General features: G+C 40.6%; 3 protein-coding genes across 4 annotated transcripts in view; 2 read left to right on the top strand and 1 right to left on the bottom strand.

Moving 5' to 3' along the window:
- Positions 1 to 2347: 2347 nt before the first annotated feature.
- Positions 2348 to 4301, bottom strand: LOC131891580 (putative mediator of RNA polymerase II transcription subunit 26). Its single transcript, XM_059241194.1, has 3 exons — positions 3952 to 4301; positions 3681 to 3890; positions 2348 to 3607 (listed from the first exon to the last, which is right to left on the bottom strand). Exons 1-3 carry the CDS (start codon positions 3971 to 3973, stop codon positions 2529 to 2531), a joined length of 1311 nt encoding a protein of 436 aa, XP_059097177.1. The 5' UTR covers positions 3974 to 4301; the 3' UTR covers positions 2348 to 2528.
- Positions 4302 to 6340: 2039 nt separating this feature from the next.
- Positions 6341 to 11122, top strand: LOC131891581 (leukocyte elastase inhibitor-like). The gene is made up of 4 exons (XM_059241195.1): positions 6341 to 6892; positions 7026 to 7497; positions 7571 to 7833; positions 10908 to 11122. Exons 1-4 carry the CDS (start codon positions 6620 to 6622, stop codon positions 11091 to 11093), a joined length of 1194 nt encoding a protein of 397 aa, XP_059097178.1. The 5' UTR covers positions 6341 to 6619; the 3' UTR covers positions 11094 to 11122.
- Positions 11123 to 14642: 3520 nt separating this feature from the next.
- LOC131892141 (synaptotagmin-15B-like) overlaps positions 14643 to 27190 on the top strand; it is a 14899-nt gene continuing 2351 nt past the window's right edge. Inside the window, exons 1-10 of one of the 2 annotated variants that reach the window (XM_059241915.1) lie at positions 14643 to 14785; positions 20345 to 20576; positions 23276 to 23368; positions 23595 to 23771; positions 23878 to 24063; positions 24139 to 24288; positions 24521 to 24558; positions 24639 to 24771; positions 26105 to 26307; positions 26425 to 26599. In XM_059241915.1, coding sequence (XP_059097898.1) covers positions 20353 to 20576; positions 23276 to 23368; positions 23595 to 23771; positions 23878 to 24063; positions 24139 to 24288; positions 24521 to 24558; positions 24639 to 24771; positions 26105 to 26307; positions 26425 to 26599 — 1379 coding nt within the window. In that variant the 5' untranslated portion in view covers positions 14643 to 14785; positions 20345 to 20352. Of the gene's footprint in view, positions 14786 to 20344; positions 20577 to 23275; positions 23369 to 23594; positions 23772 to 23877; positions 24064 to 24138; positions 24289 to 24472; positions 24559 to 24638; positions 24772 to 26104; positions 26308 to 26424; positions 26600 to 27190 lie in introns of both variants that reach the window. The other variant, XM_059241914.1, reaches the window with a different exon arrangement.

Genomic DNA, 27190 nt, shown 5'->3' with positions numbered 1-27190 from the left:
GTGGCCGATTTAAGCTCACATGAGCCGGATCAGTTTTCCATTTCATTAAATTGTCGATGGAAGCTCACTGGAGTCTCATTCCGATGTGCTTCCCTTCGAGTAAAATTGATCTTTGTGAAAAGTAACAAGACAAGTGCATGCGGTACTTGAGACGCTTCGCATATGCATATGGCTGTCTCAAAGTTTGAAATTCCAATCAACTTATTCGTTTCATCATGAAGGTCTCGACGAGGTTCAACAGAAACAATACCTTAACAGGATGAACATGTTTCTTTATTAATTTTTTTCTCATCAAATTTGAACGATAGCTAACCCAACACAAATGTCAAGTAATCATAGCAATAATCTTTATTGCTATGCTCGGTCCTGTCAGTTCTTAAGACAAGTACAAAGCTATGCATAGTAGACATGCAGTAGATACCATTTATATACTAGAAGCTAGTGCAAAGCTCTGAGTGATCTTAGTCACGAACTTGTAGAAATATGGAGTGGAAATGAGTTTCCTGTCACATCGGCCTGCTCTTGGTCATAGCAACTCTGAGCCACCTTTCAAATCAAAGTAATAAGATAAGAAACGTAGAGCTATTCATTTTAAGGCAGGTCATTTTTATGTTTCTTGCTTGTAAAGAGTTATTTTGTCAAAAGCTTAAGTGTCTGACCCAATAACTACATAACTTTGGAAATATCTCCTGAGTTCCCTAAGCATAGCTTTGGGCTCAAACTTGGCTAAGTTCATCTATTGAACAAGATCTTGTGAGATGAAGTGCTTATTTGGAATAAAGTGAACGATTTAGGAGATTAATTTTTTCAGCTTCCGTCGCAGCCCACATCTCTAGAAGACCGTATCTTAGGGCAGCTTTACACTAGGATGGAAAACCAGGATTAAATCCGGTTAAAGGACGGAAATCGGACTAGTGCTGGGCGAGTCCAGACTCGAGTCCGAGTCCTTTCCAAAAGGCTCAGCTCCGGATTTGTGAAAAAATCTCATTCTTTGATTTAAATTTCGCAATATGAGTCTTTTTGTTCGACTTGAGCACAATGAAAGACTCGAGTCCTCTGCCGGACTCGTCCCAGGACCAGCCCTACTTCAATCCTCAAACCGAAATCAATAAAGAAAATTACGAGTGAGACTATTATTTAACTTGAACAAATTAAAAGTCTTAAATCAAGTCAAAATAAGCAAACGCCTTTGTGTGCGTTATCCACGAGATACAATTAATCAAGGATTTCTAAGCCCCTGCAATGTTGCCTTCTCGAATAAGATTCTTATATTCGGATAAAAGGACGTTCATCCTTTGAGTGATTATTTGATTTTGTGTTTAGTCCAAGTCAGACCTGTACCATTTACTTTTGACTTGCAATCAACTAAATTGGATTGATTTCAATGGACATCACTTTCAATTAAGATAAGCAAAGCTTTGTTCGGCCGATGGACAGGTTTGGGTATGCAGCAGTATTGACATGACATCTTAAATGGCAAAATTAACTCATTTCAACGACCAGTTCCGTCAAATTAATACGTTTAAAGTACTTGAAACGTAGAATTTTAGGGGGGAAGCAATCTCATCGTTTAATGCCATGGTTGTCTAGGCGCCTATCTTTTAATTCACGACTGTTGCATGATTCAGGCCATGGTGGTGCTAAAACGGCAAATACTCGTACATACGACGTTACGACCCAAACTAGTCCAGGGGCCGCCAACCTGCTGTTGGCGCTCTTTTGGCCACTGGAGCTCGGAAATTGATGGAATCCTTAAACGTATCAAATTATTCCGTATACCTGTTCATTGACAAGTCTTTGACCGTGTTGAAAAAATGCATCGATACTACATATATCTGGACTTGAACTTATAATATATGATTGCAATTTCTCGCACTTCCAATCATAGAGGTATATGTTGGAAAGATAAGTGTTTGAATATTAATTGCGATTTGCGAGAAGATAAATTCCCGAAGTTCCTACGAACCTTGTAGACACTTTCACATCCCAAGATAGCCTTCTTTGGTCCTTGCAGGTATGTAGAGAGTCAATCTATGACATGTTAATTATATTACGGGCTACTTTCGAAGCCACCAACCTCAAATAGTAGACTTTAGGGATTCGTAAGGTACGTTTTAAGGTTGAGAATGAGTCTCATGAATGCAGCAGGCCCGACTACGAGTGGGAAGACAGGACGGTAACTTCTGTTGCATTCCATGTGCAGGCACTCAGTTTTTGCAAATTTCTGTACCATCACCCTAGATCCGGCAGAGGTCTGGAGGCCCTGTCATTGGTGGAAGGAGCTTTTTTGCGCTTTGTACATATACGAGGGTGACCACGATAGCTCGCAGAATATACACGCTCAGACCAGAGTAGAGATCAAGTGTATTTTCATGAAACCACACTTGTATTGGAATTTGCGCATATCTGTATCTTTTTAACACATTTACATGAAGAGATAAATGAAAAGTAGCTTGCGTTAGAGTGCGAGGATCATATCAGTATTGTAAAATGGGCAGAAATCTAAATTTTGTCCATCTTGTTTTCTTTCATTTTAGATTGAAACATGCTGACATCCCACCCCCGACGCCTTGAAACGAGTCTTTGGAATCCGCATGCGGCTGATTGTGCGCGGATTGTTGGGTCTGTTGTTGCGATTGAGGATGACTTAAGGGCATAATAGAGATACAATTCACTTCCGGGTGATCTCCAAGCCAAGTTTTTATGTTGGCATCCGGGAAATATTGGTTCTTCATGGGACTAGACGAGACGGATTGGGCTGGGTGATGCATGACCACCCCCTGTTGCATTCGATGGGCCTGCAACTGTTGCTGTTGTTGATGTTGCTGCTGTTGTTGCTGCTGTTGTTGGTGGTGGTGTTGTTGGATTTGTTGTTGCTGTTGTTGTTGTTGCTGCTGCGGCGAGGGTTGGAGTTGCTCCAGTTTGATGTGAGTGAATTTGTCCTTATACAGATCGTTGACAATGTCCATGCACTCAGATTTGATATCCGTCTTCTTGGGCTTCTTCTTGGCCGCCTTCCCGGGTTTGAGCTTGCCTTCAACGAGGTTCTGGTTTTTCTTCCAAAACTCGTACTGTTGCGGGGTGAGGGGTCGGCCCACTTTCAAGGCCTCGGACACCTCGGCACTCAAGGCCTTGCGTTTGCGATAGTTGTCACGGGCGCGCTGCAGATGCTGCTCCTTGTTCTCGTAATACCTCTGCTTTACGCGCTCTTTATGTCTGAGGTACGCCTCCACACTCTTGGCACTAGGGTTGTGCCTCCGGGAGCCACCCATGGCACTTTTGAGGCGATAGTGTTCCCGCGCCCGCTCCAGAATGGCTTCGCGATTCCGGTAATACCTCTCTTTGGCGCGCTGCTTCACTCTTTCGTAGGCTTCTTGAGATTTACATGACTTGGGCAGACCGCCTTTTTTCTTCCCTTGATTACCACTACCACTACCACTACCACTACCACTACCATTATTATTATTATTATTATTACTGCTACCACTACTAGTACTATTCGCCACAGGCTGAGTCGGGAGCTTGGGCTGTCCTTGGGGCTGTATCAAAATGGGATACCGCTGTCCCTCGGTGGGCTGGACCATGGGTTGGACTGATTGGTGTTGAACTGAAAGAAGCCACCGTAAGGGGTCAAATCCCATTCATCAGGTGTGTGTGATTACACAGAACACATTATATACCTTGGGGCAGGATCTTGCCCATGAAGGGCATTTCTTGGTGACCATAGGGACTGAGGATGATGTTGGAGGGCACGTTCTGGTCCCAAAGCCTCACCGAGGCCCCATCTCGGGCCTGATGGGTCAGTGGGAGACTGTATGTCATCTGAAACTTGGTGGGCTCGCGCTCTTCCGCCCTTGGCACATGGAGCATCATGTTGGCCTTCTTTTGACCTGGAACAAGATCCCATCAACCACCAGAACCCATGGACATGGACCAAATCTCTATACTCACTCTTATTCTTGGCTTTGGGCATGGTGACCCGCTATGAAATTGTCCGTGATTCCTTAATCGTTAGTTCCACTGCCTGTCCAGAAGGGGGAGGTATATTCTCTTATTATTTTTTGTTCAGCCCAGCTTGTTCCCTTCGTCAAAACAAGCAGAGCGTCAAGCAAGTCGGGCAAGCACATACATTGACTCTGGAGAGAGGCAGCTGACAAAGAGACGTCCGAGACCACGAACTGATGATGAGTCGAGCCAGAAGCTCGAGACTTGAGACTCGATCGAGCCTTGCGCTCATTCAGGAGGAAGCGAAGAACACATTGGGACCGTGGTGACTAGTGACTGGTGAGGGAAAGGAAGCGCCAGACAGCGCCAATTTCGAAGCCACACCAAACAACAGCAACAACAACAACAATAGCAGCACGAACAACGGTCAGAACCATCACAGCCAATATCACGGAGCCTCCCTTGTCATATCGATGTTTTGGAAGGCATCGCCTTGGCTTGTTGGTAAATTCTGTCTAACATGTAGCGTTCATGAGCATTGGTGAATGAAGAAAGTAGTTCAAACAGTAATAGGCAGATTAAAAATGGATGTGACTGGTAAATTCTCTGCTGAAGTATGAGATTTTTTTATTATAACATTTGGAGAATCTCGTTGTAATGTGGGCTTTTGTTGGAGCCAATCGCGAACGTTCGTTATCATAACAGTTGATGGTATAATCATAGGAATACAACAGCGTTATAATGCTTGCAACAATGTTTAAAAAGGTGATAGCCAAGAAGCATTGAAGTGAGAGGTTTCATTGGCTAATCTATTTTCCAATTAATGAGGAACAAACATATTGTCCGACAAATACTTGTCATACGTGATTCACATATAAGTGGACGAATGAGTTAACAAGGGGAGATGTGGGTGTATCTTTCTCAGTGAATGGGTGTGAGATCACGACCCGGGAACAAAGCATATCGGGAAAGAAATGGTCCTGGCCTTGCGTTGTAGCTTCTGGGATGGGTATGTTGACCAAGGTCTTGTAAATGACGTTCTGTTGGACGCCCATGTCCCTGGCAATAGATGCCTGACAGATATTTAGCGCACAATGTTTGGCGCCATACTGACTCTCGTCAAATGTCTAAACCAAAAAAATGCTTTGAGATTATGAATAAACTAACCAATGAAGCCTTACTTTTTTGGCTCTCAAAACTAAAAAAAAGTAACGCCCTTCAAACTGCTGTCTGCATCATCCTGTAGTAGTAAAACATGCAAACACGCAAACATTGATGCCACAAAAGGATAAAATATAGTTATTCATGATTAAATGGCACCCATTTCGTACAATTTTATCCATAAATTATGTCCGAAATGATTATGAATTTGATCATAAAGTTTGCTTATTTATTGGCAAAACGTAACAAAAGATATTATTGCTAAGTAATGACCCAGCTTCATCAATCGAATTCATTTTCTCATAGGGCTTTATTCACCATTTGTGAAAACGGTGAGCCCTTTAATACAATTCTTTCATTAAAATTCTTAAGAGCTCTATCGTTTGTGGATGACTATTTTCAATTAGGTCTCATCAAGATCAATATCTAGAATGGTCAAAGTTTTCGTATTTACTCTCAACCGGCCCCCGCCCCTCCTGGAAAAATACCTTTAAAAGCCAATTGACCCAAACATCCGTAGTGTCCAATCAAAACGAAGGTGTGTTGACCTCATTCTCTTTAGCAAGGGCATTTGTCATCTTGGCTTAATAAATCCCTCCTCGTATACTCGCTGTTTTAACAACTATTGGTGTATTTTTCTCACTCAAAGAAACTTGAGACTTGAGTTTAAAAAATGATTATGTTTACAACGCAATAACCTGGATCTGCCTCAGAGTGGGCAAGAATACTCCAACCACTCACTCGTGCTCTCATTTCGTCCTCCTTATTCAGTGGGGGAATCCCGGGAATAATTCCCCCCCCCCCATCCAGAGCATTGACTATGTACAGACAACGCAAAATGAGGGACGACAATGCGACGGTTTCCAGCGGTTCTCATCAATTCTTGATAAGTTAGTTGGTCGTCGGCCGACATGCACCACATATTCAAGGAGCACAGGCATGGTAATGATAATGGAAATCCCCCATTTCAAATCAAATCTACCTGAGCCATGTTGGACAAAGAATACCCACCTACCAATGAGTTGATCGAGGAACTACAACCAAAGGTATGGACCTCGGGCCTAAGTGAAAAATAGTTGGGAAAAAAGTGAACAAAATAGTCCATACTTGAACTTAAAATGTTCAAGAGATGTGGGACGAGACTTTGAAAAACAAAGTTTTTCGACACTGATCCACGTCCCTAAACATCAAATCAATCTGATACAGGACTGAATCCAGTCTGTTAAGGTAGTTATGAATTAAAATTATATCGTCAAAACCAACGAGTGAATCCCAAGCATGCCTGATTAAGGTGTCCATGGTTTGGTGGTCTGTCGTCTAATGCACTCCAAAGATGATGGTGAGTGATATGTGGACAGCTCTCCCTTTTCATCGTCAGTTCAGGTTCAACCAATGCACGGACAAGATTCACGATTGAGACGAGGAACTGGTCTGTCAACGTTTAACAAAGTCATCAACTGCCCAAAGAGGCCATCAGTAAAGACGAAAGAGAGCTCATCCAAACCAGTTGTTCATGATGTTGCTCTTCTTAATTGTGAATTTTGTGGCTAGTGCTTGTTTCATCCTGGTGAGCGGACAAAATGAAAACTTTGCACAGGAAACAAACTCCAAACTCATGACCACAATTTTGAACAGCCACCCGGAAGGCAATGTGGCCTTTGCTCCCTTCGGCATCTTGGTGGGTGTGGCCTCTGTTTACGAAGGAACGGCGGGGAAGACTAGAGAACAACTTCAAACTGGTCTGGGATTTCCCCCCAACGACCAGGTTTTCAAAGCCGGAATGCAGGTAATTTGAAACAAAATAATACAGCCATAAGGTTGCGTGATTCTGGATAAGCTACCGCAAGAACCAGTCGGAACGTTTTAGACACCACTTTAGAAACCTTGTCAAAAAAGTTGGATCGTTGATATGATTCCAGCTCATCCGGCCGAAAAATACCAAGTATGCGGCGTACGCCAACATGATAACAGTGGCAAAATCTGCCAAAGTCAAATCATCCTATGGCACTCGAATCAAAAATGTCTTGGGATCCTCGCCGTTCCAATTTGAGCTTGGTCAGAAGCCTGAGAATGCGAGAAAATCTATCAATCAGTGGGTGTCCAAGAACTCTGATGGACAAATCAAGGACCTGATGCCGTCAGGCAGTGTGACCCCGAACACTAAATTCGTCCTGGCCAACGTGGTCCACTACAAGAGTGAATGGGCCAAATTTTTCGACGGAACCGAATCCCTTCCATTCAAAGTGGATGAAAGCACCGAGATTCAAACCCAGACGATGTTTGGCACCCCCAACGTTGGATACGCCAAAGCTGACAATGCCGAGATCATTGAATTGCCTTTAGTCGACAAAGATCACACCTTTGTTCTCGTGTTGCCAGCTCAAGGTCAAGGTGAGGCCAGGTTTAAAAAAACCGGTCGGGTTTTATGAGCATTGTTCTCAGCCTGTTATTATCCTCTTTCTAGAGTTGGAAGCAACCCTTCAAACTCTGGAGAAGAGCGACTCCAAGATTCTTGAGTACATCCTCAAACCAGAGGCCTTGGAACAGACCGATGTCTCATTAACTATGCCAAAGTTCAAAGTTGAGACCCGTTTCAAGCTCAAGGAGACGCTCAACGTGGACCCACCCCAATTTCCGGGCTTGGGGCCCATCTTTGATGCCACGGCAAACTTTTCCCGGATGGCTGAGAATAGTAATGGCATGTATGTGGACGAAATTCACCACAAGGTAAATGGGCTTTGTTTTCATACTGGTTCGATCGCAAATGGTCGTTCATACCTACAGTTTTGTTCTTTTCTAAAAGAACACATGGTGCTTTCTAGTTTACATAAGTTTTATTTTAAACTAAGCTTTAGGAATTCAGCTTTGAATAACGACCAAATTATTCAATACAGGTAGGCTGTCTTCAAAATATTCGAAAATTAGCCATTCGCCATAGTCATTGCCAAAATTCTGTGATATTTCATGGCCTATTTTCCTGGATTTAACCCGTCTTATTTAATGCCCAATCACTAATGGACCATGACACATTAATATCGTGCGCTCTCTTAAATACTGGTTCACGACTTTTTCTTAAGAGCTTTTCATATTTCATCAACTAATCATTCAATTGTAAACAAACCTGTTCATCAACAAGGGAGGCTTTTGATGTAGTAACAAATGTGAAGAGACTTCGTTGTCTCACTCCAGTACGAGCACGGACGTGAACTGAAGCATGAACCACTGGAATACTGATAATAGTCGAAAATCTAGGTTTCCGATTCGTGAATCAACGTATTGTTGAATGAGACTTGAACCAGGTCAAAATGCCTTCTTTTCTCTTATAATACAATTCACAGAGCAACCCTGAGTCCGTTTTCATAATATGCTCAAAAAATGAGAAATGCAAGTCATATGTATGACATTCAATTATTCAATTATAAAAACGGTTCGTTCTAAAGTTATATCTTCAAAGACTTATGTAGCTGGCCGACAGCAGACCGAAGAAGCTATTAGGAAGCTATTGACTTTCCTCAATTAGATTTTGGGCCTAAATTTGGCCAAGTGAATTTCTTGGACCAGATCTTTTGATCAAATCAAAGGCCAATAATCTTATTGTCAAGAATCAAAAGAAAAGAATACGTAGGTCATAGAATGGCATCATATATACCTAGTGAATAATAAAAGATATTTTACTAAAAAACATTGGTAGATAGGTTTTCAGATTTTAAAATGTATCATGATTCAAAATAGACTGATCACAAAATCACTTGAATCTCTTTCACGAACATATCTGATGAAAAATCACATTTTTCACGAAGAGCTTGATGATTGGTTTGATTGGTTTATGAAATACACCTATGATTCATGGCAAACAGAAAGACCAATGCTATAAGATACGGTAAGCTATTTGATGACTTCTTGAGATGAATGCATTTCGACTCTCCGTCTAAAAATGACAGGTTAATAATATCAGCGCAAGGAAAGAGTAGCCATGATTCGACTACGAAATGTTAATGAGTAACTTCTTTTTGAAAGCCTGCATCTAAGATATTTCCATTTGTCTGGGCTTGAGTTGGATGGAACTATGTTCTATTTCATGCTTGGCTGGTGACTCCAGGTAAAAGGTTCTTTTTCTGTGATACAATTTTAATCAGAGCTTTTTGCACTACGACTATTTCGACACTAACTTATACGTGAAATTAGCCTAAACGGTAACTAAGTAAACGTTTTATTCTGAGCAATATCTAATGTGAAAATAAGAAGTAATACGATAACCGTAGTATTCAGTAACAATGCCTCATTAACAACTTTTCCAGTTTATTTTATTTATTAACTTATGAGGGAACATAGAAATACAAGCTAGAGATTTGAAAATCGAGGGGGATGGTACACATCTAAGTTTGCTGCATCATGCCCTTTTTACTTGATTTGTTAACACCAAAAAAAAACAAGAGAATATTAGCGTCAACAAATAAGTGAGTATCTGAAATATCCGGGAACACAAATTGAAGATATCAGTACTTCTGTACCGGGTGTGGTCGTCACTTTCAATATAAATAACTCTTAATTGAATTATCTGACATAATGCTCAGATCATAAAATGTAGAGCCCAAGAAAAATAAGTAAATGCATTTCTTCTTGAAAGCCCTGCCCTCAGCTATCTGGGGACACAATCGCCAAAGACCCTTTAAATGAAACCTTTGGGCGTGAGAACTCACACTTGCGCCCAAGATGCCTTGAGGTCTGCGATATTGCTGTGATTGATGGCATTGTCAGTGGCCTGCACTTGCCCATAGACACTGAAATCCAAACTTCTGGTCCACTTGAAATACCATGAAGCTTACCCAATGTATGGTCATGGTAGCTCTGAATGTGATAAAGGGCAAAATCCACGGTCCTACTGCCATACGTACCCATATGAGGCATCTAATGGCATCATTTTCAAATATTATTTCATATACACTAGTTGGTTGGGTCTTGGATTTAAAACACCATTGTTTTCCTCTGGCAGTTCAATCAAGAGTTAAATATGTTGAAAAATACAATCGAGTGTAGCCAATGTTTGTTTCCGTGCACACCCGATATTTCCATTGAGAAGTGAAGGAAAACAAACAGCTGACGTTTTCCATGTAACAAGTGACATAGAAGAGTAAAATTCGAGTTTGTTGTGGCTTTTTACTGCAGCTGAATCAGTAACCAGTGGACAGTGCAACTCTAGCTGATGGGAGGCAGCGCCTCTACAATCAGAAACTATACTCAAGCAGTCGGTCAGCTGACATTCAATCGCTCTGAAAGCTAGTCCGCCTAACTAGCTCTCATCGCACTCTCTAGGAGTTGCTTCCTCTATGGTTATTCTATGGAGCAAAACTATAGACAATATGTCCAACCAACCTGCACCAATTAAATCTATTTAATTTTTCATTAAATCATATGTGCCAACTTATTGAAGTGAAAAGTATTCTGATATTGAGGCAAGGTTTTGATACGTTGAAATAGATACATCAAAAATAGCACTTTTTGAGTTTCGTGACACAACTTCACTTGCCTATGAAACATTCAATTGGATCAGGGTGCGAGTTGGCTGTGATATTGATCTAAATCCTCCCTCCACAAATTGCACAAAATCAGGGTGCTTCACAATAGTATTCCTTGAATTTTCTTTATTTCTCATGCTCAACATGTTTTAGATTTGTCTAGGTATGTATTTAGTATCCTTAGTTGTTTATGTGCCCATAGCTCCCAAATCTTGATGGAATCCAACGATTGACGTAGCTGGTTGCCCCAATCGAACATTCCCTGATCTCCATTGTCGTTTCCAGGCCATTGTTTCCGTTGATGAGAAGGGCGTCGAAGCTGTGGGCGCCACTGGACTTTCCATCACTTTGTATTCAGCCTTTGAGCCGGATCTCAAGATTGACGTCAACCGACCTTTTGCTTTCTTCATCGTGAACAAACCCAATGGAATCATCTTGTTTGCGGGCAAAATTAAGAACCCTGAGAAATGATCCTGAAATATAACTTATGTAAAATCCCACACGTACCTTCCCATTTCGTGGAAAGGTTTGTACATTCCAACTTTGATTGCTACACTCAAAAATACGCGGTTGAGGGCGATCCACCTCCGCAAACGGCCTCAGTTGCTCAGAGACGGAAGATCAAGTTGCTTCATAAACATGTTTTCAATTTGATGTATTTCAAAGAACGGGTTCGTATCTACGTACTTCCAACCTCGAGGTCTGTGCGAAAATGAATTGTTGGTAAGACTATTTCCCCATTTTGTACACTTATTCTTGGAATTCTCAACGGGCCATCAATCATTTGGTCACGCTTATCGGTTACTCATTGCCTTGAGCGGACTCGTATATTTTAGATTGGGAGAAAACAACCAAGTATGTAAGCTCGTTAAAAGCCTTTTTCACCTTTGGATTTGGACTTCAGTTGTAACTAGAGTCACAAGTATCCAGAAGTGTGATCTTATACGATTGTCAGATTTTCCTTCATTACCTTCCTAAAGCACAGGTTTCGAGATTTGCTCAATGAAAATATGTTTTTATCACACAGCAGTCTCCTTCGCACGTTTCCCATAAACATTTACATGGGTCAAAATCAATATTGACATGCTTATGGGTATTTTTTTCAATCATGATGCCAGGGGGATCACTACATACGAACAGTGAGTTAGTTTCCCAATGACAAGGGTAATTTTTTAAACCATACCATAAAAGCACACCTAAAGACAATCATAGGTATTTTTTCTTTGTGGGAGGAGCATCTTGCTTTGAAGTTTAAACTCATGATTGAGTAGCTATTGAGTGACATTATTCTAAAGATTACAAAATTTTACCGGGTGTTTAAGGATTATAAGTAAGATGGGCTCAAAGTATTCCTTAAACGTATTTTGAGGCTCATTAAAAAACCTTTCCATTACAAAACTAACTCGCTGTTAGCACTGTATGTGCTTGATCTTCTGGCATCTTGATTTCAAAATGCACTCAAATTTGATCCACCTAATGACTTGGGGGAATAAGTGAACGCTTCAATTATGCTTGCCAACGAAAAGGCTTTAAATGATTAAAAGAGCACTAAATCTTAACCAAGGTTTACTTTTATTTTTTAAATCAGTCTGCGAGTTGATTCCTACAAGGATATCTTATTTTGACAATGCCTGTGTTCTCCAGGGAATATACGCTATTTGTCTCAAAATTTGGGAGGCCTGTTCAAACTAGAAGACCAATTGATACCCATTGTGTCATGAATGTATATTGTTTGATGGTCCCTCAGGGCGAAGTGTGGTTGAGGAACGTGCCCAATCCTTTTAAAAACGTTCAAGGTGGCTTCGTGCTGTTTCTTCTACCACCAACTTTAAGCTCAGTTCCATTTTACCTACAGTCCTTCTTCATCCAGTTGTTCCATCAAAGTGGAACAAAGTGGAAACTCGACTTATTGATTCACTCCCAGTTTTAATATATTCACGTTCATGACTTGTTATAACTTGAATAAATGGGTCGGTCTTAGTAACGGTTAGTTCTTTACCCGAACTTTTTGGACACTTTTCGAACGATCAAGTTCGATTTTAAATCTTGTCTCGGTTGAGACTCGTGACCATGTCACTGCTATAGAATATAGAGGTGTAAGATTATTCGTTCCGGGTTTTGATTGTGTCACCCTAGATGATCTCTTACCAAGCTGTATGTGATTTACTGTTAATGAATGCTATTGAATGGCTCGATTAAGATAGATGGTACAGCCTTTGCGATTGCACAGCGAGAACCGCTCAAAATAGATCCTCATACTCAAGGTCCTAGTCGACCTATTCAATTAGCTCATACGTTATTCCCTACAAAAAAAAGGAAATTGAGCCTGAATGGCGTCCCTCGGCTTTATTTCTCTGCTACACGAACTTCATCTTTTTTTCTCTCCATGACCAAAAGGAAAATGGAGATAAGGGAGCTGATTATCCGTTCACTTTGATGGTTCCGTTCAAAAATGATATCTTTTGAGGCTGGTCTTGAACAACGATGAATTTTCGTTTTGTCTTCCAGCACAAAAGACTACATCGCCAAGACAATGTCTATTGAGTTTGATCTCGGCATTGTTTAAAAAGGTAACCAATTCTTGTTCCAATGGAACGGACAACAGGTAAACGGAATTTAATAGAATGTGTATTTTTACGAGCAGTTGTTTGTTCTCATCTAGAATCGGAAATTCTGTGACATTTTATCTAACGAATGTGTCGTCGGTTTATCAGACCCGAGAGAATGAAATAATCATTTGATAGACTAGACATTGAACATCATTTTGACCCTGTCAAATCTGCTGCCCTTTTCTTCTACGCATCAACCGGTCTTTTCCATAGAGCTCTCAAAAAAAGAGATGACTGTCACCACGGAATCCGTATGTACAACAATAATTGTTTCTGAGGATCCTTTTCTACGCCACTCTCTTCAATTCAGGAATATATATGATACCTAATCCCTCTTTAAATCATAGTTGTATCCTTTCAGCATCTCAAGGCTACTTTTTTGCTAGCGTTTAAAGGTTTCCTTGAGAAAGGTCGTGGAAAATTGAAGTCCCTTATGATTGGAAGATTCGTAAAGCCACCATGCTTATTAGATATTTACAAAGAAAAGGATTACATTTGACGATCAGTCACACTGGGCTTCCAAGCTGGATCCTTCATTTGATTGCGCTTGAATAACAATCAATTTGAATTTTGATGAATTCAAATCGATAAGAATAGTGATTAAGGCCTAGATTTTCCACTTTGAACATTATGGGTCTATGAATATTGAAAAGGGGATAAGGTTCGAAGATATCAAAAAAGTAGATTTGACAATAATTGCCTTAAAAATTGTATCATAATACAGAAAATCTGCATGCAATCAACGATGGCAATATTCGACTATGAAGGAATTTCTGCCACTTTCTGCCACCATTTTCTGCCAGGTGGTCAAAAATGGCTTTGAATAATTTCACATCCAAGTTATATCCTCGTTGGCAAATATTGAATTTGAAGGAATTTCTGCCACTTTCTGTCACCATTTTCTGCCAGGTGGTCAAAAATAGCTTTGAATAATTTCTCATCCCTGCTTGCAATACATAAAGCACCATTTAAGCCACATAACTACGTCCACATTTGACCTTTGAATCCCCACATACTTTCCCCGTCCTTTAAAAAAAAAGAAACGCCACATCCTAGGGTTGAAAGGTTTTATTTTTCTTTCGAAATCCCCAACGAACATCTATGGGGGATCCGTGTCATGATTACGAAATCAAGATTAGAATTTCCTTGGCCAAGTGTGGCTTTTTCGATTTCTCACCATGGCTACACAAGTGCCGTCTCTCTTCTGTACCAAGACCTCTAGCCTTCTTGTTCCGCTCTTCTCCCTTTTCTCGGTTTCCCGTTCGTGGCTCGACCTCGTCGCCTCCCTCTATCGACCTCTTGGACGTGGTAACGGTTGAAGGCCGCCCAGAAGACTGGCAACAGGTTCCTCCTTGTGAACGTACGTACGTATATCCCAACTACGAGTACATACTACTACTCTCACCTCCTTCTGGCGAAGGCCTGTGCCAAAGGGATCTCCCGTGGAACTGGATCCTTGTAATCAGAGTTGCAGTCGAGCTCATTGACGTGTGAAGTGTATCATCATCATTGAGGAACCCTGCTCCTTTGTCATATTCCGGCGTTCCCTTGTCGGTAAGTCAGCCATTTGAATTTTCTAATCTGCGACCGTTACATTGTGAAACTATCGAATGCGATACAAAAGAAGGAGCCAAGTTGGAGGGAATACTCGATTTGGACATGTATGTATGTATTAGTTGTTCACGTGTAGGCGGATTCTGTAAAAAGCAATTACTCAAAATACGATTTGTGGCACCATTTGTGATTGACATAGACAAAACTGATTACTTACTGCTCCCCTACAAAAGATTTTGATGAGTGGCTTGAATGCAGAGGCATATATCATGTTTGATTTTTACAAGGATTTCCAATTTTCTAATTTCTTAAAGTGGCCTTCATCTTGTTTCCATTTCGACTAATCTCCGCTCCAACATCAAAGATCAAGAATACAGATTAGAATGTGATGAAACAAGGCAAGGAAACGAGAAGAAAGGCTGAAGAAGGCCGTCCTCAGACCAGTTCGGACTGAACTCGGGGTATCTTCGGTGATATCTTGTTTAGTTCGGACAAAAAGTAAAACAAGCAGATCCTAGGAATGATGAAAACAAAACATACCCTTAAAGATCCATGGCACAAAAAGTAGAACCTGAATGGATAACACGGGAAAATGGCACGAATGAAATTTTCCGTTTTTATTAGCAACAACGTTGCAGAACTTGATTGAAAAAAGTGGTTCTGAATTGAAGAGGCAAAGACAGGTCAAAAAAAACCACCAATATATATGCTTGTTTTTGTAATCATTGCAAACCAGGATATATATTTGAACGAGTTCTTTTTGACGAATGATAATGATTGCCATCCATGCTGAAATGGTCAATTGTTTCTTTTCTACCCCTGTCACTAGATATTAATTAAGATATTCAGTTATTTAAAACAATTCATTTTCATGAATGGGAACGTAATTTTTTCCATCATAATCGATTGTTGTCTTTCTAAACCACTTTAATTTCATGTTAATCGAAGCAGTTATGTACCTGAAACTTGGATGAGATTTACCTATCTGTGATAAGGACTAAGGGCTCCAAGTGCCAAACTACGATGGTTTACATATATGACCTCTAAATGTTGGAGAGCTGGAGTTTTTGTGATGCAGTCATTATTTGGGGCATTTTTCCATTTATCGAGATTTTAATGGAACTACACAAATTTAACGAAAACGCTTACATGAAGCACCACCTTGTAATCATCAAGGACACCAAGTATCCGAAAACTCCTCATCATTTGTCATAGGTGTTGTTGCTTTTATATAATCGAGGTAATCCCAACATCTCAGGATGTCAAGCTGAACTGCGACTGGCTCCTTTTGTGTCAGTTGAATGTTTCAACCACCTGGATTAAAATGAGAATTTCGCTCTGTAGGGGCTAAAAAGGCTTCGATTCACTTTCAAGGAGTGCTTGAATGTTTCTGTCAACCAATGACATCAAAAATACTGTGGAACTTTACACGAATACATCTCACTCGTAATTTTTATTGGCGCAAGTCGAATTTATTTATTCCTCCATGTCGTATCACTTTTAGTTTAAACTAAACTTGGACAAGTGAAAACTTGAACCATAGGGAAAAAAACGGGTTGACAAGAATTATGTTAGCAGCAGGGTAAGACTTGCCATATTCCTCCCTCTGAAATTTGAAGTCTATGGCGAGTGAATCTGCCTGGCTTGGATTTTTTCAAATTTTGCCCGAGAGGTTGAGTTCAATGGTTCCTAAATTTTCCGTGATCTTATTATGGTATATTTGGCGGCGTCAAATATGTCCAGGCTACCGTCGTCCATGGGTGGGTTTAGAAATTTGAACCACTCAAAAGTTAGCCCAAATGTTGTATCGTGTCAGAAAAGAGCCTTGGCATGACAAAAGGCAACATTTGGCGTTTCTATGCAAAATTTGAAAACACTGACAATGATTGAGATTTACATCCGAGATGTCAGGATTGCCTCAAGTGTGAATCCTTAGTTATTTCTTGTTAACTTGCTAACATCTTGTTAGTTGTTTTTCCCGATCTGACTTCATTTCACACCGTTGTTTAAGACCATCCAGGACAACTGAGTAATTTTCAAATCATAGCTAAGCTTATTCGTGCTCGAAATCAAATAATATATAGCGCTTAGACAACCAAGAAAATTAAAATCATAAACATGCTTCAAAAATGGTTCACAACATCCACTTTTTTAAGCTCAATCTTCAATCTGTTTACGAAATGTTATGAATGCCGTTCAATGAACCCACATAGCTTTTCAAACTTGCATCTTCACCACTGATCTCATTTTTCCATTAAAGTATGCGGTGCTAAAAGGTAACTTTCAACTCTTGCGACAATAAAAGCAAATATTTAAAGAGGCGCAATTTTGCTTTATTGAAAAGTCCATGGCTGCTTAAAGAGTATAGATATCATATCATTTATCTATATGCTATTCATTCTTTTAACGACACATCAGACAAAACAGGTACGAAATCACAATAATCCATAAATGGTATTAGCTGCACTTCTGTTTTCATTGTGATACTACATTGAGCTATTACAAGTTGAACTGCTCAGTTTTTGCCAAATTTGCCCAACAATTGCCTTGACAATACCTCCGCATATCAATCTCTTGATCTCTTGAACTCAGTTGAGTTATTTTTGTTGCTTTATATGATGTCCTATTTGCTCAAAAATAATAAAATAAGTCACATATTTTTTGATACGACGCAAAAAATGTTCCTCTTGATTAAAAGATATCTTCAAAAAGCCTAGCTGAAAGTTACCTAACACCATTTTAGGCAGTGCAAGAAGTCTTTCTTAAATGAGATTGTAGTCTTCATCCCAAGATCCAAAGTCGCTGGCTGTCATTCTTGAAGGTTCCAAGCTCTGTTGTTGGTTGTTTTTGGCGTCAAGCTGAACTTTTGATGATCAGAAAACGATTTCTTTATGAAATGTCGTAAACATCGCCATCGCCTTCCGAGAAAAGACTCCTCTTCGCTCTGACAATTTTTTTGACGCTGTCTGATAAAAAAAAGGTCACATCTCGGTGCCCAGATCAATGTCAAATACACCATTTTCAGACAGACCAAGAATAAGGCTTGAAATTACAACACATTCGGATGGAAAAAAATCCGCATTCTGTGAACCCTTATTTAAACCCCCTGATATTTGAGATGTATTTGGGTTCAAATTGAGTTCCAATGGCGAAGTTTGAGCTTGAGCTCCAAATCCCTGGCAACTGGGAAAATCCAAAATCCTAGCAGGAAATTGACCCTGGCGAATACAAAAAGTTACTTTTCATTTCATCTCGCATGCCTGACAAATTGTCGACCAAGCATATTATAACATCATACTAATAATCAAGTCTGGCCTTGGCAAAGGTCTTTTGGGAAAATAAAATCAGAATTGATACGAATCGTACATTGCTGTTATTGAAACAACAAGTGTAAAACTGTGTGTTCGGAGGAAAAAACCCTTTTTGAGAAACTACCTAACAATACATTGAGTAAATTGCTTTAAGGCCCGACGAAAGGCACGAATTATATTGGTCTACTAGCCCTCATTAAGTACGTATAAGGATAAGTTGTCGTTGTTTCCAATATCGCAGACCATACAAGAAATATCAATTAGACCATTGGTCTGCTCTTGGATCTTCCAATATAATTTATATATCTTCAAATACTCATATTAAAATGGTGTGGCTATAGCTTATTCCATTGGAAATGTATCTGACCTTGGTAGCTTGAAAAGACAACCACTCATGTGGTTACTGCATTTTGGCACGACGTGCTACGAAAAAACATCTCGACTTCGAGAAGACAAATTGTGACATTATTCAAGAACCACTAGAACATGGACGGGGACGCTAAGTTGAAAATTAGCAAGTCCAATTTGAATCATGGTCTTGCATTTTTTTCAAGCGGGAGTGATCTGTGTTCAGTGAAATTATGTATTTAAAATTTCAGCTCAATTGAAGGCTTGGATCAAAAGTTATGTTCCCTCTAAATGAAATGTATAAAAGGGCACAGAATGAATGGTTTAGCCCTGGTCTTGTAATCAATTCCCACAAAAGGGCTGACTCATTCATTTTGTGCAGATTTATATAATGTGCTTTGAGTGGGAGGGATAGCTTTTGATCCAGTGGTTCAAATAAGCTGCAATTTGAAATAAGGACGCTTTATATTCACTCAAATTCTACATACATATCAATTCTCAGCTGTAGCATCTGCGTCCATATTCCAGTAGTTTTTACATTATCCCAACAAAATCGTATGTTCAATGATACCAATGAATTAGGGTTGGCAATTTTTGGAAATCTTGGTTTAAGTTGGAATACCGATTAAATCTAGCTTTTTTACTTCGATTAACGACTTAATGCGATAGGTAGATTGTGCGTAGATTATCACGCTATTCCACATTTCATTTCCTCATGTTATCGTGTTTGTCCACAACCATCAGTGTTTGTATCCAATTCAATTGTGGTTCGTTCGAGTGGGTCCCAGTGTTATCAACATGTAATTAGAAATGGGTGGGTAGACCTTGGAAAGATGTCTTCAATGTTTTGCCTCGGGTTCGCAAACAACATGCGATCACCTTGAGGTTCTCATTACCTGTTTTGTACATACATAATAGTGGTGGCAAATTAGATACACACACTCGATCTCATAAGTTATGATTAGAACATATATTTTCGAAGGTAAGAAATTTGCTTTTATTGTTGACGCAGTGATAAAAAAGCCTTTTTAGGTTTCGAGTTTTAAGTTAAGCACATTCTTGAAATAATGAAGCGAACAAATATAATTATGTTACTTTCATCGGGACCTAAAGCGGTATAATTTAGCGGGAAAAATGATAAGGAACAACATTGAAAATTTTACTTCAGGGATTTTAATAGTTCAGAGTAAAAATTGAGATACGTGAATTTTTTTGAAAAACTATAATTTTCAAAACCCATTTGAATTGGGTTTTTGAAGTGAGCTTTTGACTTGGATTTTTTATGCGAACGAAAGTTATGCACTTCATTCGAATAAAGGTATCCGTTTCCACTCCTACCATTGACTTCCAATTGAAGTCGCCCATTCCGAAACATTCATTGTTGTAATTCAAAACAATGCGCAATGCCCTCACTAACTCAATAAGAACCTCGAACATACGTACAAAAATGGACCATCTAACATCATGTAAATCGCTTTGACTTTCTTTGGAAGTCATTATTAAAACAAAGTATAGCTCCAAAAATTGAGAGTGTTTGGTGGAAATTCATCATCCAAATACTCTGATTACTCTCTAGTAACTCTAATTACCTGCTATTTCAATTATGTGCCTGTTGTGTCAATTGAATGTACTGCACATGGCCGTTAGGAAGTCATTCAGACTCTTTTCGGCTGCAGCACGTATCAATCATTGAATCCAAGGTCAGAGCACTCACTCCCGGTAATCATCCTCGACAAGAGCCTCAATGGACAATAGACGATACTTTGTTCATGTCCAGTCTAAAGTTGAATCCCAATCACGTCATGGCATGATCTGTTCACAGTCACATCTCTGGACGAGTCATCATTCCCGTTTTGGCTTTCTTCCATTTCTCATATTCATCTTACATTAATCTTTGTAGAGTCTAAGATGCCCTTATATAAACGCAATGGACCGAGTAGCTTGGATCCAACAGCCTCATCATCCTTCTCGAGCTCGTCGGGTGCCCCGACGTCGTCTGCGGCCTCAGGGGAGGATTGGAATTTCTTGAAGATTATCGGCGGCATCATTCAGGGCTCTTTGCCCTCCAAAGATGAGGATGAGAAAAGTGACGGACAGCGGAGTCCGCGCATCGAGAAATGGGCCAGATCCAGGTAAATTGACGGAAAAAAGCTTTGCCCATGTAGTCTTATTGGGTTTTAAGGTTCACTTGCTCCCAGGCAGGAAGAAAGCAATTAAAGAAACAATGTTTTAAAACGTTTTGAATCAAGTTTCGGACTTTTTTGACAGGGTTGTGTGAACATTGGTCAAGGTTGCGCTCAAGCAAATGAGACACATCACCAAACCTCGTTCGTTATACAACTCATAAGACAAGTAAAGAAAGTGGAACAAATGCGTCCTCAATGGGAAATCAATTTTTACGTTGCAGCATTCTTCGATCTGAATTTTAAAGCAGCTCCTTTCAAGACGCCAACGTCTTCGGACTGATCAAAAGCTTTGGGGCCGAAAATGATAAACCATGTAAAGGGAGAAAAAGAGAGAGAGAGAAAGACGTCTCGAAGTGCTGATATCGACGAAAAAAAGGCTCGATTTGTACTCCACGAAAGTGACCGTCCAGAGCTTATCGCCAATGAGACGACAGGCCCCTGAAGATGCATCGTAATTGGTTTCCTATCGCATCCATATTGGGGGAAAATTGAGTACTTATGTACATTTCGGTTGTGCCGAAAATCAAACTCCACACTCCGTTGCCGTAAAGCAATTGAATTTGATGAGGCACTCCAAACTTCAAACTTTTGTGAATGCCCTGGAGAGTACAAAACGATTCGACAGTCTTTCCAACGAGAAAGAGCCAACCTCAAATTTTGCAATTTGCTCTACTTCTCTTTTAAACTAAGGCACTTTTTACTAGCCGTTTCAACGGAAGCGTTTGTTTGAGATCAAAACTTGATGTGCTTGTCTTTCTAAACAAAGGTAAATCCCCCCGAAACCAACCATTGTCAGCAACGTCTCTCATAGAAAATGGGGACCTCAAGGTCAAGCGTTCTTGACTCCATTTTCCGATATATTGGAATAATGAAAAAAACTGCCAAGCACACATTTTTCTCAAACCTCCACGTCTCTGTGAAATGAGGACCATGAATCTTTTCAAAGTTTGATTTTGATTCATGGCTTTTGAATTTGGCCTTGGATTCATGGCCATTGAATTGATATGCCCAATGATTTTTTCAAGTTTCAAAACCCAAGACAACCCTGAAGTTAATGAAGAGACTTATGATTAATTCATGAGAGTTGTTTTTTTCGTGGAACTTTGGGCGTGGACATCAGTATAGTGTGTATGTTAAGGTAGAGCGCACTTGAGTTGTTCCCATGTTTTCAAAGGCCACTTCAAAAGAGCACTGTTTCAATTACTTTTGCCCGTTTATTCTATGGGAGTAAAAGTCCAAGCCAGAAAATGCCCATGAGATTATGCCAGGACCCAAAGCCTGTTTCAAACCAAATTGCATTCCAAAACATTTTGCTTTGAAAGCAACCAAACGACCACTTGTCGAGAGGAGAAACTTAATAAAAACACTCCTGAGGTCGGAGTCCAGATACGGCAACAATTATTTATTTTTTATGAGACCGTGATTTTTTTTATTTACTTCACATAAAATTAAAACATTGACGAATAAGCACCATAGCCTTCCAATGCTACACGAAATATGGCTTATGTTCTGCACTTAAGAGGGCGCTTTGTAAGTAAGATTCGACGAAATATGGGGCAAATTCTTCTTTATTAAATTGTATTGTGCTTTTGTTACTTTTGGCTAATTCTATCAAAATCGTAGTTTTAATTAGTGACCCAAATCACACAACGTCCGGAAAGAATTGCATTCATGGCATCTTGCTACCAGTTTATTTAGCATTCTACCGCTCCTCTTCCCCATTTGATTTGGGCTGCCTGACATTGGAAATAAGGGCCCCTATTCAAGTTCAATAAATCCTAAACATTGCATATACAGGGCCGGCGAGCAAGCCTTACAAAATGCCTCAATAGTTATAAACACGTTATTAGCTCAATACATAAATTTTTAGCCTAGAATTTGTAGACAATACATCTGGGCTCAAGTTACTCGATGTGGTCACCCTCGGCCGCTCTGACCTTCTCCATCTTGGGCCTGAAAGCAGAGCAGGACTTCCTGATGAAGTCGGCCGAGAGATTGCTCCAGGAGGTGACAATGGAGGCCTTTTAGCGAGGCCACGTTTGAGTGGGAGGTGTGGCTAGTCTCCCTCTACAAGACGCCCCACACTGCAAAGTCCATCGAATTTAAATCTGGTGACGGAGCAGGCCAGACGCTCTTGTCCGAGAAGTCGGCGAAGTCGTCCTTGCAGAACTTCTGTCTGACAGAATTGGTCATCACTAGCTACTCAAACGAATTCAATATTTCGGGTGGTTTTTCATGCAACAATACAAGGGCACACCTCTCTGGAAATTCGTAAAAGGACCACTCCTTTGGCGTAGTTCGGAGCTTTCCGGTACGATGTCCTACTAGAAAGCTAGATCACCATCAATTGATTCCCCACGAAAAAAGGCCTAAAGTTGAAGGGAAATCTGGTGCACCTCTATACCCAAAAAAGTAATCTATCCTCGAGTTCCTAAAACATGTAATACAATTTACTGAATGATAAAATGATATACGAAATTAAAGTCCTGTTTTTTTACTTTGGGCAAGCTTGCAAGAACTAGGAAAGTGCACTCTAACGGTTAAAATGTAAAATGTTTTGCACGTATCTGATGTTCCCAAAGCAATATATCACATTGGCGTTGTACTCGTCCTTTAAGTGAACGACATTTTGTTGACCTTTATAGCTCAATGCCATCCACGCCCAAAAATCGAAAGGCCAAGAACGGGGAACACGCCAAGCACAGAGGGACAGGCTCGTCCAAGTCCAAGAGTCCCAGGTAGGGTGCAACTTATTCAAACACACGAACGAACTTCCCTGGAAATGAATAATGGCAAGTTCATTCTTGTTGTCAAAGTCAAACAACCTTTTGTCCTCAAACTGCAACTTCGTCTCCACCTTGACTGAACCGCACTTTGTTTGCTTCATTGATTTCCCAAATTTCGGGTTCACGTTTTGCATGAGAAAGAAAGTCCAAGCAAACAGATCCCTATGCTCTCGAATAGGACGCGATCCAAAACAATTGACAACTCCTTGCGGCGATCTCGCTTGCATTTCGACACCACCGCTCCCAACCCCGATGGCAACACCATCAATCACCGACGGAAAAGCTTCATCCGCCAGGACGCGGAAAACCAAGGCGAGGCACCGATCAAGATCACCATGGGTTTGTCCAATCTCAGGTAAGATTGCTCACGCTAAAGGATTCTTGCCCATGAAGAACGTATGGATTAACCGTGAGTGAACAGGTTCAGCCATGTAACAGTACATATTAGCGAATGTTCCTAGTTTCAAAACGGATGCAGCCTTCTTGAAGCCCGTCTGCGGACAAGACAAGGTGATTCGAGGTCCGTTCGTGCGGGCACCCACGGATGATCACTTGTGCGCGTCACCTTCATCAACCATTGTCCCGTCACTTTTTTCGCGATGCGAGAGCGACTTCTCGCGATCCTACGACTCCAATCTGTCACCTAAGTAAGATCGGGAGCAACACGTAGAAGGTCGCATCGTCTGACCCGTGGCGCACTCTTTTATTGAAACTAATTCCAGCCCAAGTCCAAGTCCGAGATCCGTCTCTCCGGTGTTAGCGCCCCTCAACTTCAAAAGGGACAGTTTGTCAAGTCAAAAATCGCCCATTAATCCGGATGAACACAGTTTCCTGAGTCCTCATCCGAGTCCTTGTACCTCGCCGTTCCTCAGGTAAGAGCGATATTTACAAAGCAATAGAGAACGCCCTTTGAGGGTACATGCAGTAGATATTACCAATTCCAACTTTTGAGATGAAAAGGCATCTCCTAGTATCTAATTTTTCCCCAATGAAATCGCTCAAGTCAAGGTCCAGAGCCGTTCGAAGGCATTAATTCTGTCTTGTATCTTTCCTTAGAAGGAAAAGAGCCGAAAACAGGGCTTACTCTGCGGGTTCTGCTTTTAGTTGCAGCAATGGTAGCTGGAAAAGCAATGCATCCAATTGTACGTGAGACAAACCAGATCCCTAAGCTGATGACACGGCAATAGCAACCAATTGTCGGGCTTTTCTCAACTCTTTCCAGTTCCCGCTGCTTCTGGAGCGTCGTCTCACTCCAATTTGCAATTGCTTTCGCCTTTTTCGATATCCCCCTGTCCAAGTTATCCATCCACTCCAACTTCAGCATCGCCCTCACAATACAGCTTGATCTCACGGAGGTGAGTGATTCCACTGGATTTTCCTTCTTCCATATCATGGCACTCAAAAATGGGGGTTTCTATTTGTTTTCAATTCAATTTGTAAAAATGCGCCTGAGAAAAAATGTCAGGCATTTAGTTTGCCCTTACAAATGCGAAAGGGACCCTTGTTCAAGCAAAAATCGTTTCTTAATGAAAAGCGGCTTTCATGTGTACAGTTAGTGCTCTTGATATGGCCACCAAAACCAGACCATGTCAAGTGGAGGAAAAGTGTGGTCCGGCACCCTGATTTTGGGCATTTTGAGAAGGGAGAACTAAGATAAACATCATAGTCAACTTGCACCATCCGTCCATTGAATTTTCAATATTCGAGTGATTTTAAGTGAGCTGTGTTACAAAACAAACAAAATGAACATGCTTGGTATAATTTGGTGAATACATTATCAAATTGGCTCAATACCCCAATGATATATATTTGCTTAGACAAGCAGGTAAAATGAAAAAAAAAATGGCAAAATTCAATGCATGCTCAGTGCGGTTTGGCTGGGCATATTGTCTTTGATTTACTCCATAGAATAACATCAGTTGTTCATGAACATGTTCACTTGACAAGCCCTATTGTGGAAAGCTTTATTTCATTGCTCTTGTTTCCATACGGGTTGGAAAGATACATTTTAGGTACAAGTTAAGAGAATAAAAGAACTTTCAAAATCTCTTGTTCACCAAGGAATACAACATATTCAATGGGCATCACTCTTCTCTTTTCACATTAATTCCACTTGGATTTCAAAGGATCAAAATGGCCAGTATTGCTTGTCTGTCTTATCTTTCAAGACGAGTTCGGGCAAGCCTTTGGTCTGATCACTAAACCTCATTTTCACAAAACTTCGTATTGAGAAAGTAACGTTCATGGAGTAAATAAATATTCTCAACCAAAAGGTCAAACAATACAGCTGCTTTCATTAAGCAATCAAATGCTTCATTTAAATATGGTACGACATATTTTTGTGGTCAAACCATAACGTGGCTTATTCATTCGGCAGTCTAAAGCTTGGCTGAAGAAAGACGACTAAAGGAATTTTAGGCACCCCAGGAATTTCATTCTGCATTTCTTTCAATCTCAAAAGTTGTCACTCAAATTGTTATTAGTGTGTACTTGTCGGCTCTAGTAGGAAACATGTCTCGAGTACATGGAAAGATGCTCTTTTCTGCAGAATGCGAGAGCCTAACTGCCATGCAAGATACTTTGTTCTTGTTCCAAAATTACTACTCAAAGTACCTTTCCACGTGCGTTTGCCAATTGGCCCAATACATCACTTACTAGAGGCCATCATTTCTCGTACTATATTTTCAGGCTCTCTTCGTGCCGTCCGTCTATTTCGTCGTGCTCCTCGTCTCTGTTCTCATTCTCATCGTCCAAGGAGGCTTCACCCGCAGAAACCACGGGCTTCCAAGTCCCGGTGAGTCCTCGCAGTCCACGAGCCCGCAATCCCAGTTTCCAATCAAGTAACACAAGCGTGTTCGTGTATCCAGCCAATCTTTCCACATCTCGACGAGGTGCGTTAATTGTCACATGATCATGCTTCTTGGATCCTGGATCAGCACTTACTACATGCGTACGACATCCAGTATGTGAGAGAGTGAGACTTTCCTTATGTTCTGCTTTCATAACAGAGGACATGGTGGGCTCTTTGAACCCGGAGCTTTACCGAGGAATTAGTGTGGATTGCGATGGAGAGCAGAAGATGGCCAAGTTCAAAGTCAAATATCTGGCCCAGAAGGAGTTCCTGGAGATCTCCATCTTGAAGCTCAAGCATTTCCCCCAGGAATATGATGACATTGGATTGAGGTAAGACTTCAGTCAGCCGTATAATTGGAAAAAATGAATTGAATGGATTCGAAAAAGAGCTAAGAAAGTTTAGTACTCTTGGCAAGAGGGAAAATTACACATCCCCAATAAACTCCTCACAACACAAGTGTCGCAATAATAAATATGTGCGTGTTGTTGAAAAAGGCTGCCGACTGAGTAGTTGAGCTTTCTAAGTAGATACAAATGGTTGGATGGGCTCAACTCTGAATCACTCAGTTGGAGTACGTATTTCCATTGATTTCACTACGTTTGAAAGAGGCAATTAACGACATGTCGACCCCGATTCTTGGTTTATGGCAAATGTTTCGACTCATATATTTAGATATTCTCAAGCCGGGCAAGACAAAGTCATTCAGCGGACTTAGTCATCACTTTTTTGAACTCTAATCCTCAGTAGTACAAGATGAAACGTGATGCCCCTTTTGTACCGGAAGAAAAGAGTTGAATTATGAACTTTTTCTGCGGTACCTTTCTCAAAAAGGCACCTACATTTTCAATGACCCTGAATGATTCTTCGTTTAAAGGTTCTTACGAAATTAAAATCATCAATTTCAGACTAACTTTTCTCAT

The sequence above is a fragment of the Tigriopus californicus genome, chromosome 12 (assembly GCF_007210705.1).
Source record: "Tigriopus californicus strain San Diego chromosome 12, Tcal_SD_v2.1, whole genome shotgun sequence".
Classification (NCBI taxonomy): Eukaryota; Metazoa; Arthropoda; class Copepoda; order Harpacticoida; family Harpacticidae; genus Tigriopus; species Tigriopus californicus.
The sequence above is the reverse complement of the archived record's forward strand: the minus strand, read 5'-3'. Positions and strand labels throughout refer to the sequence as shown.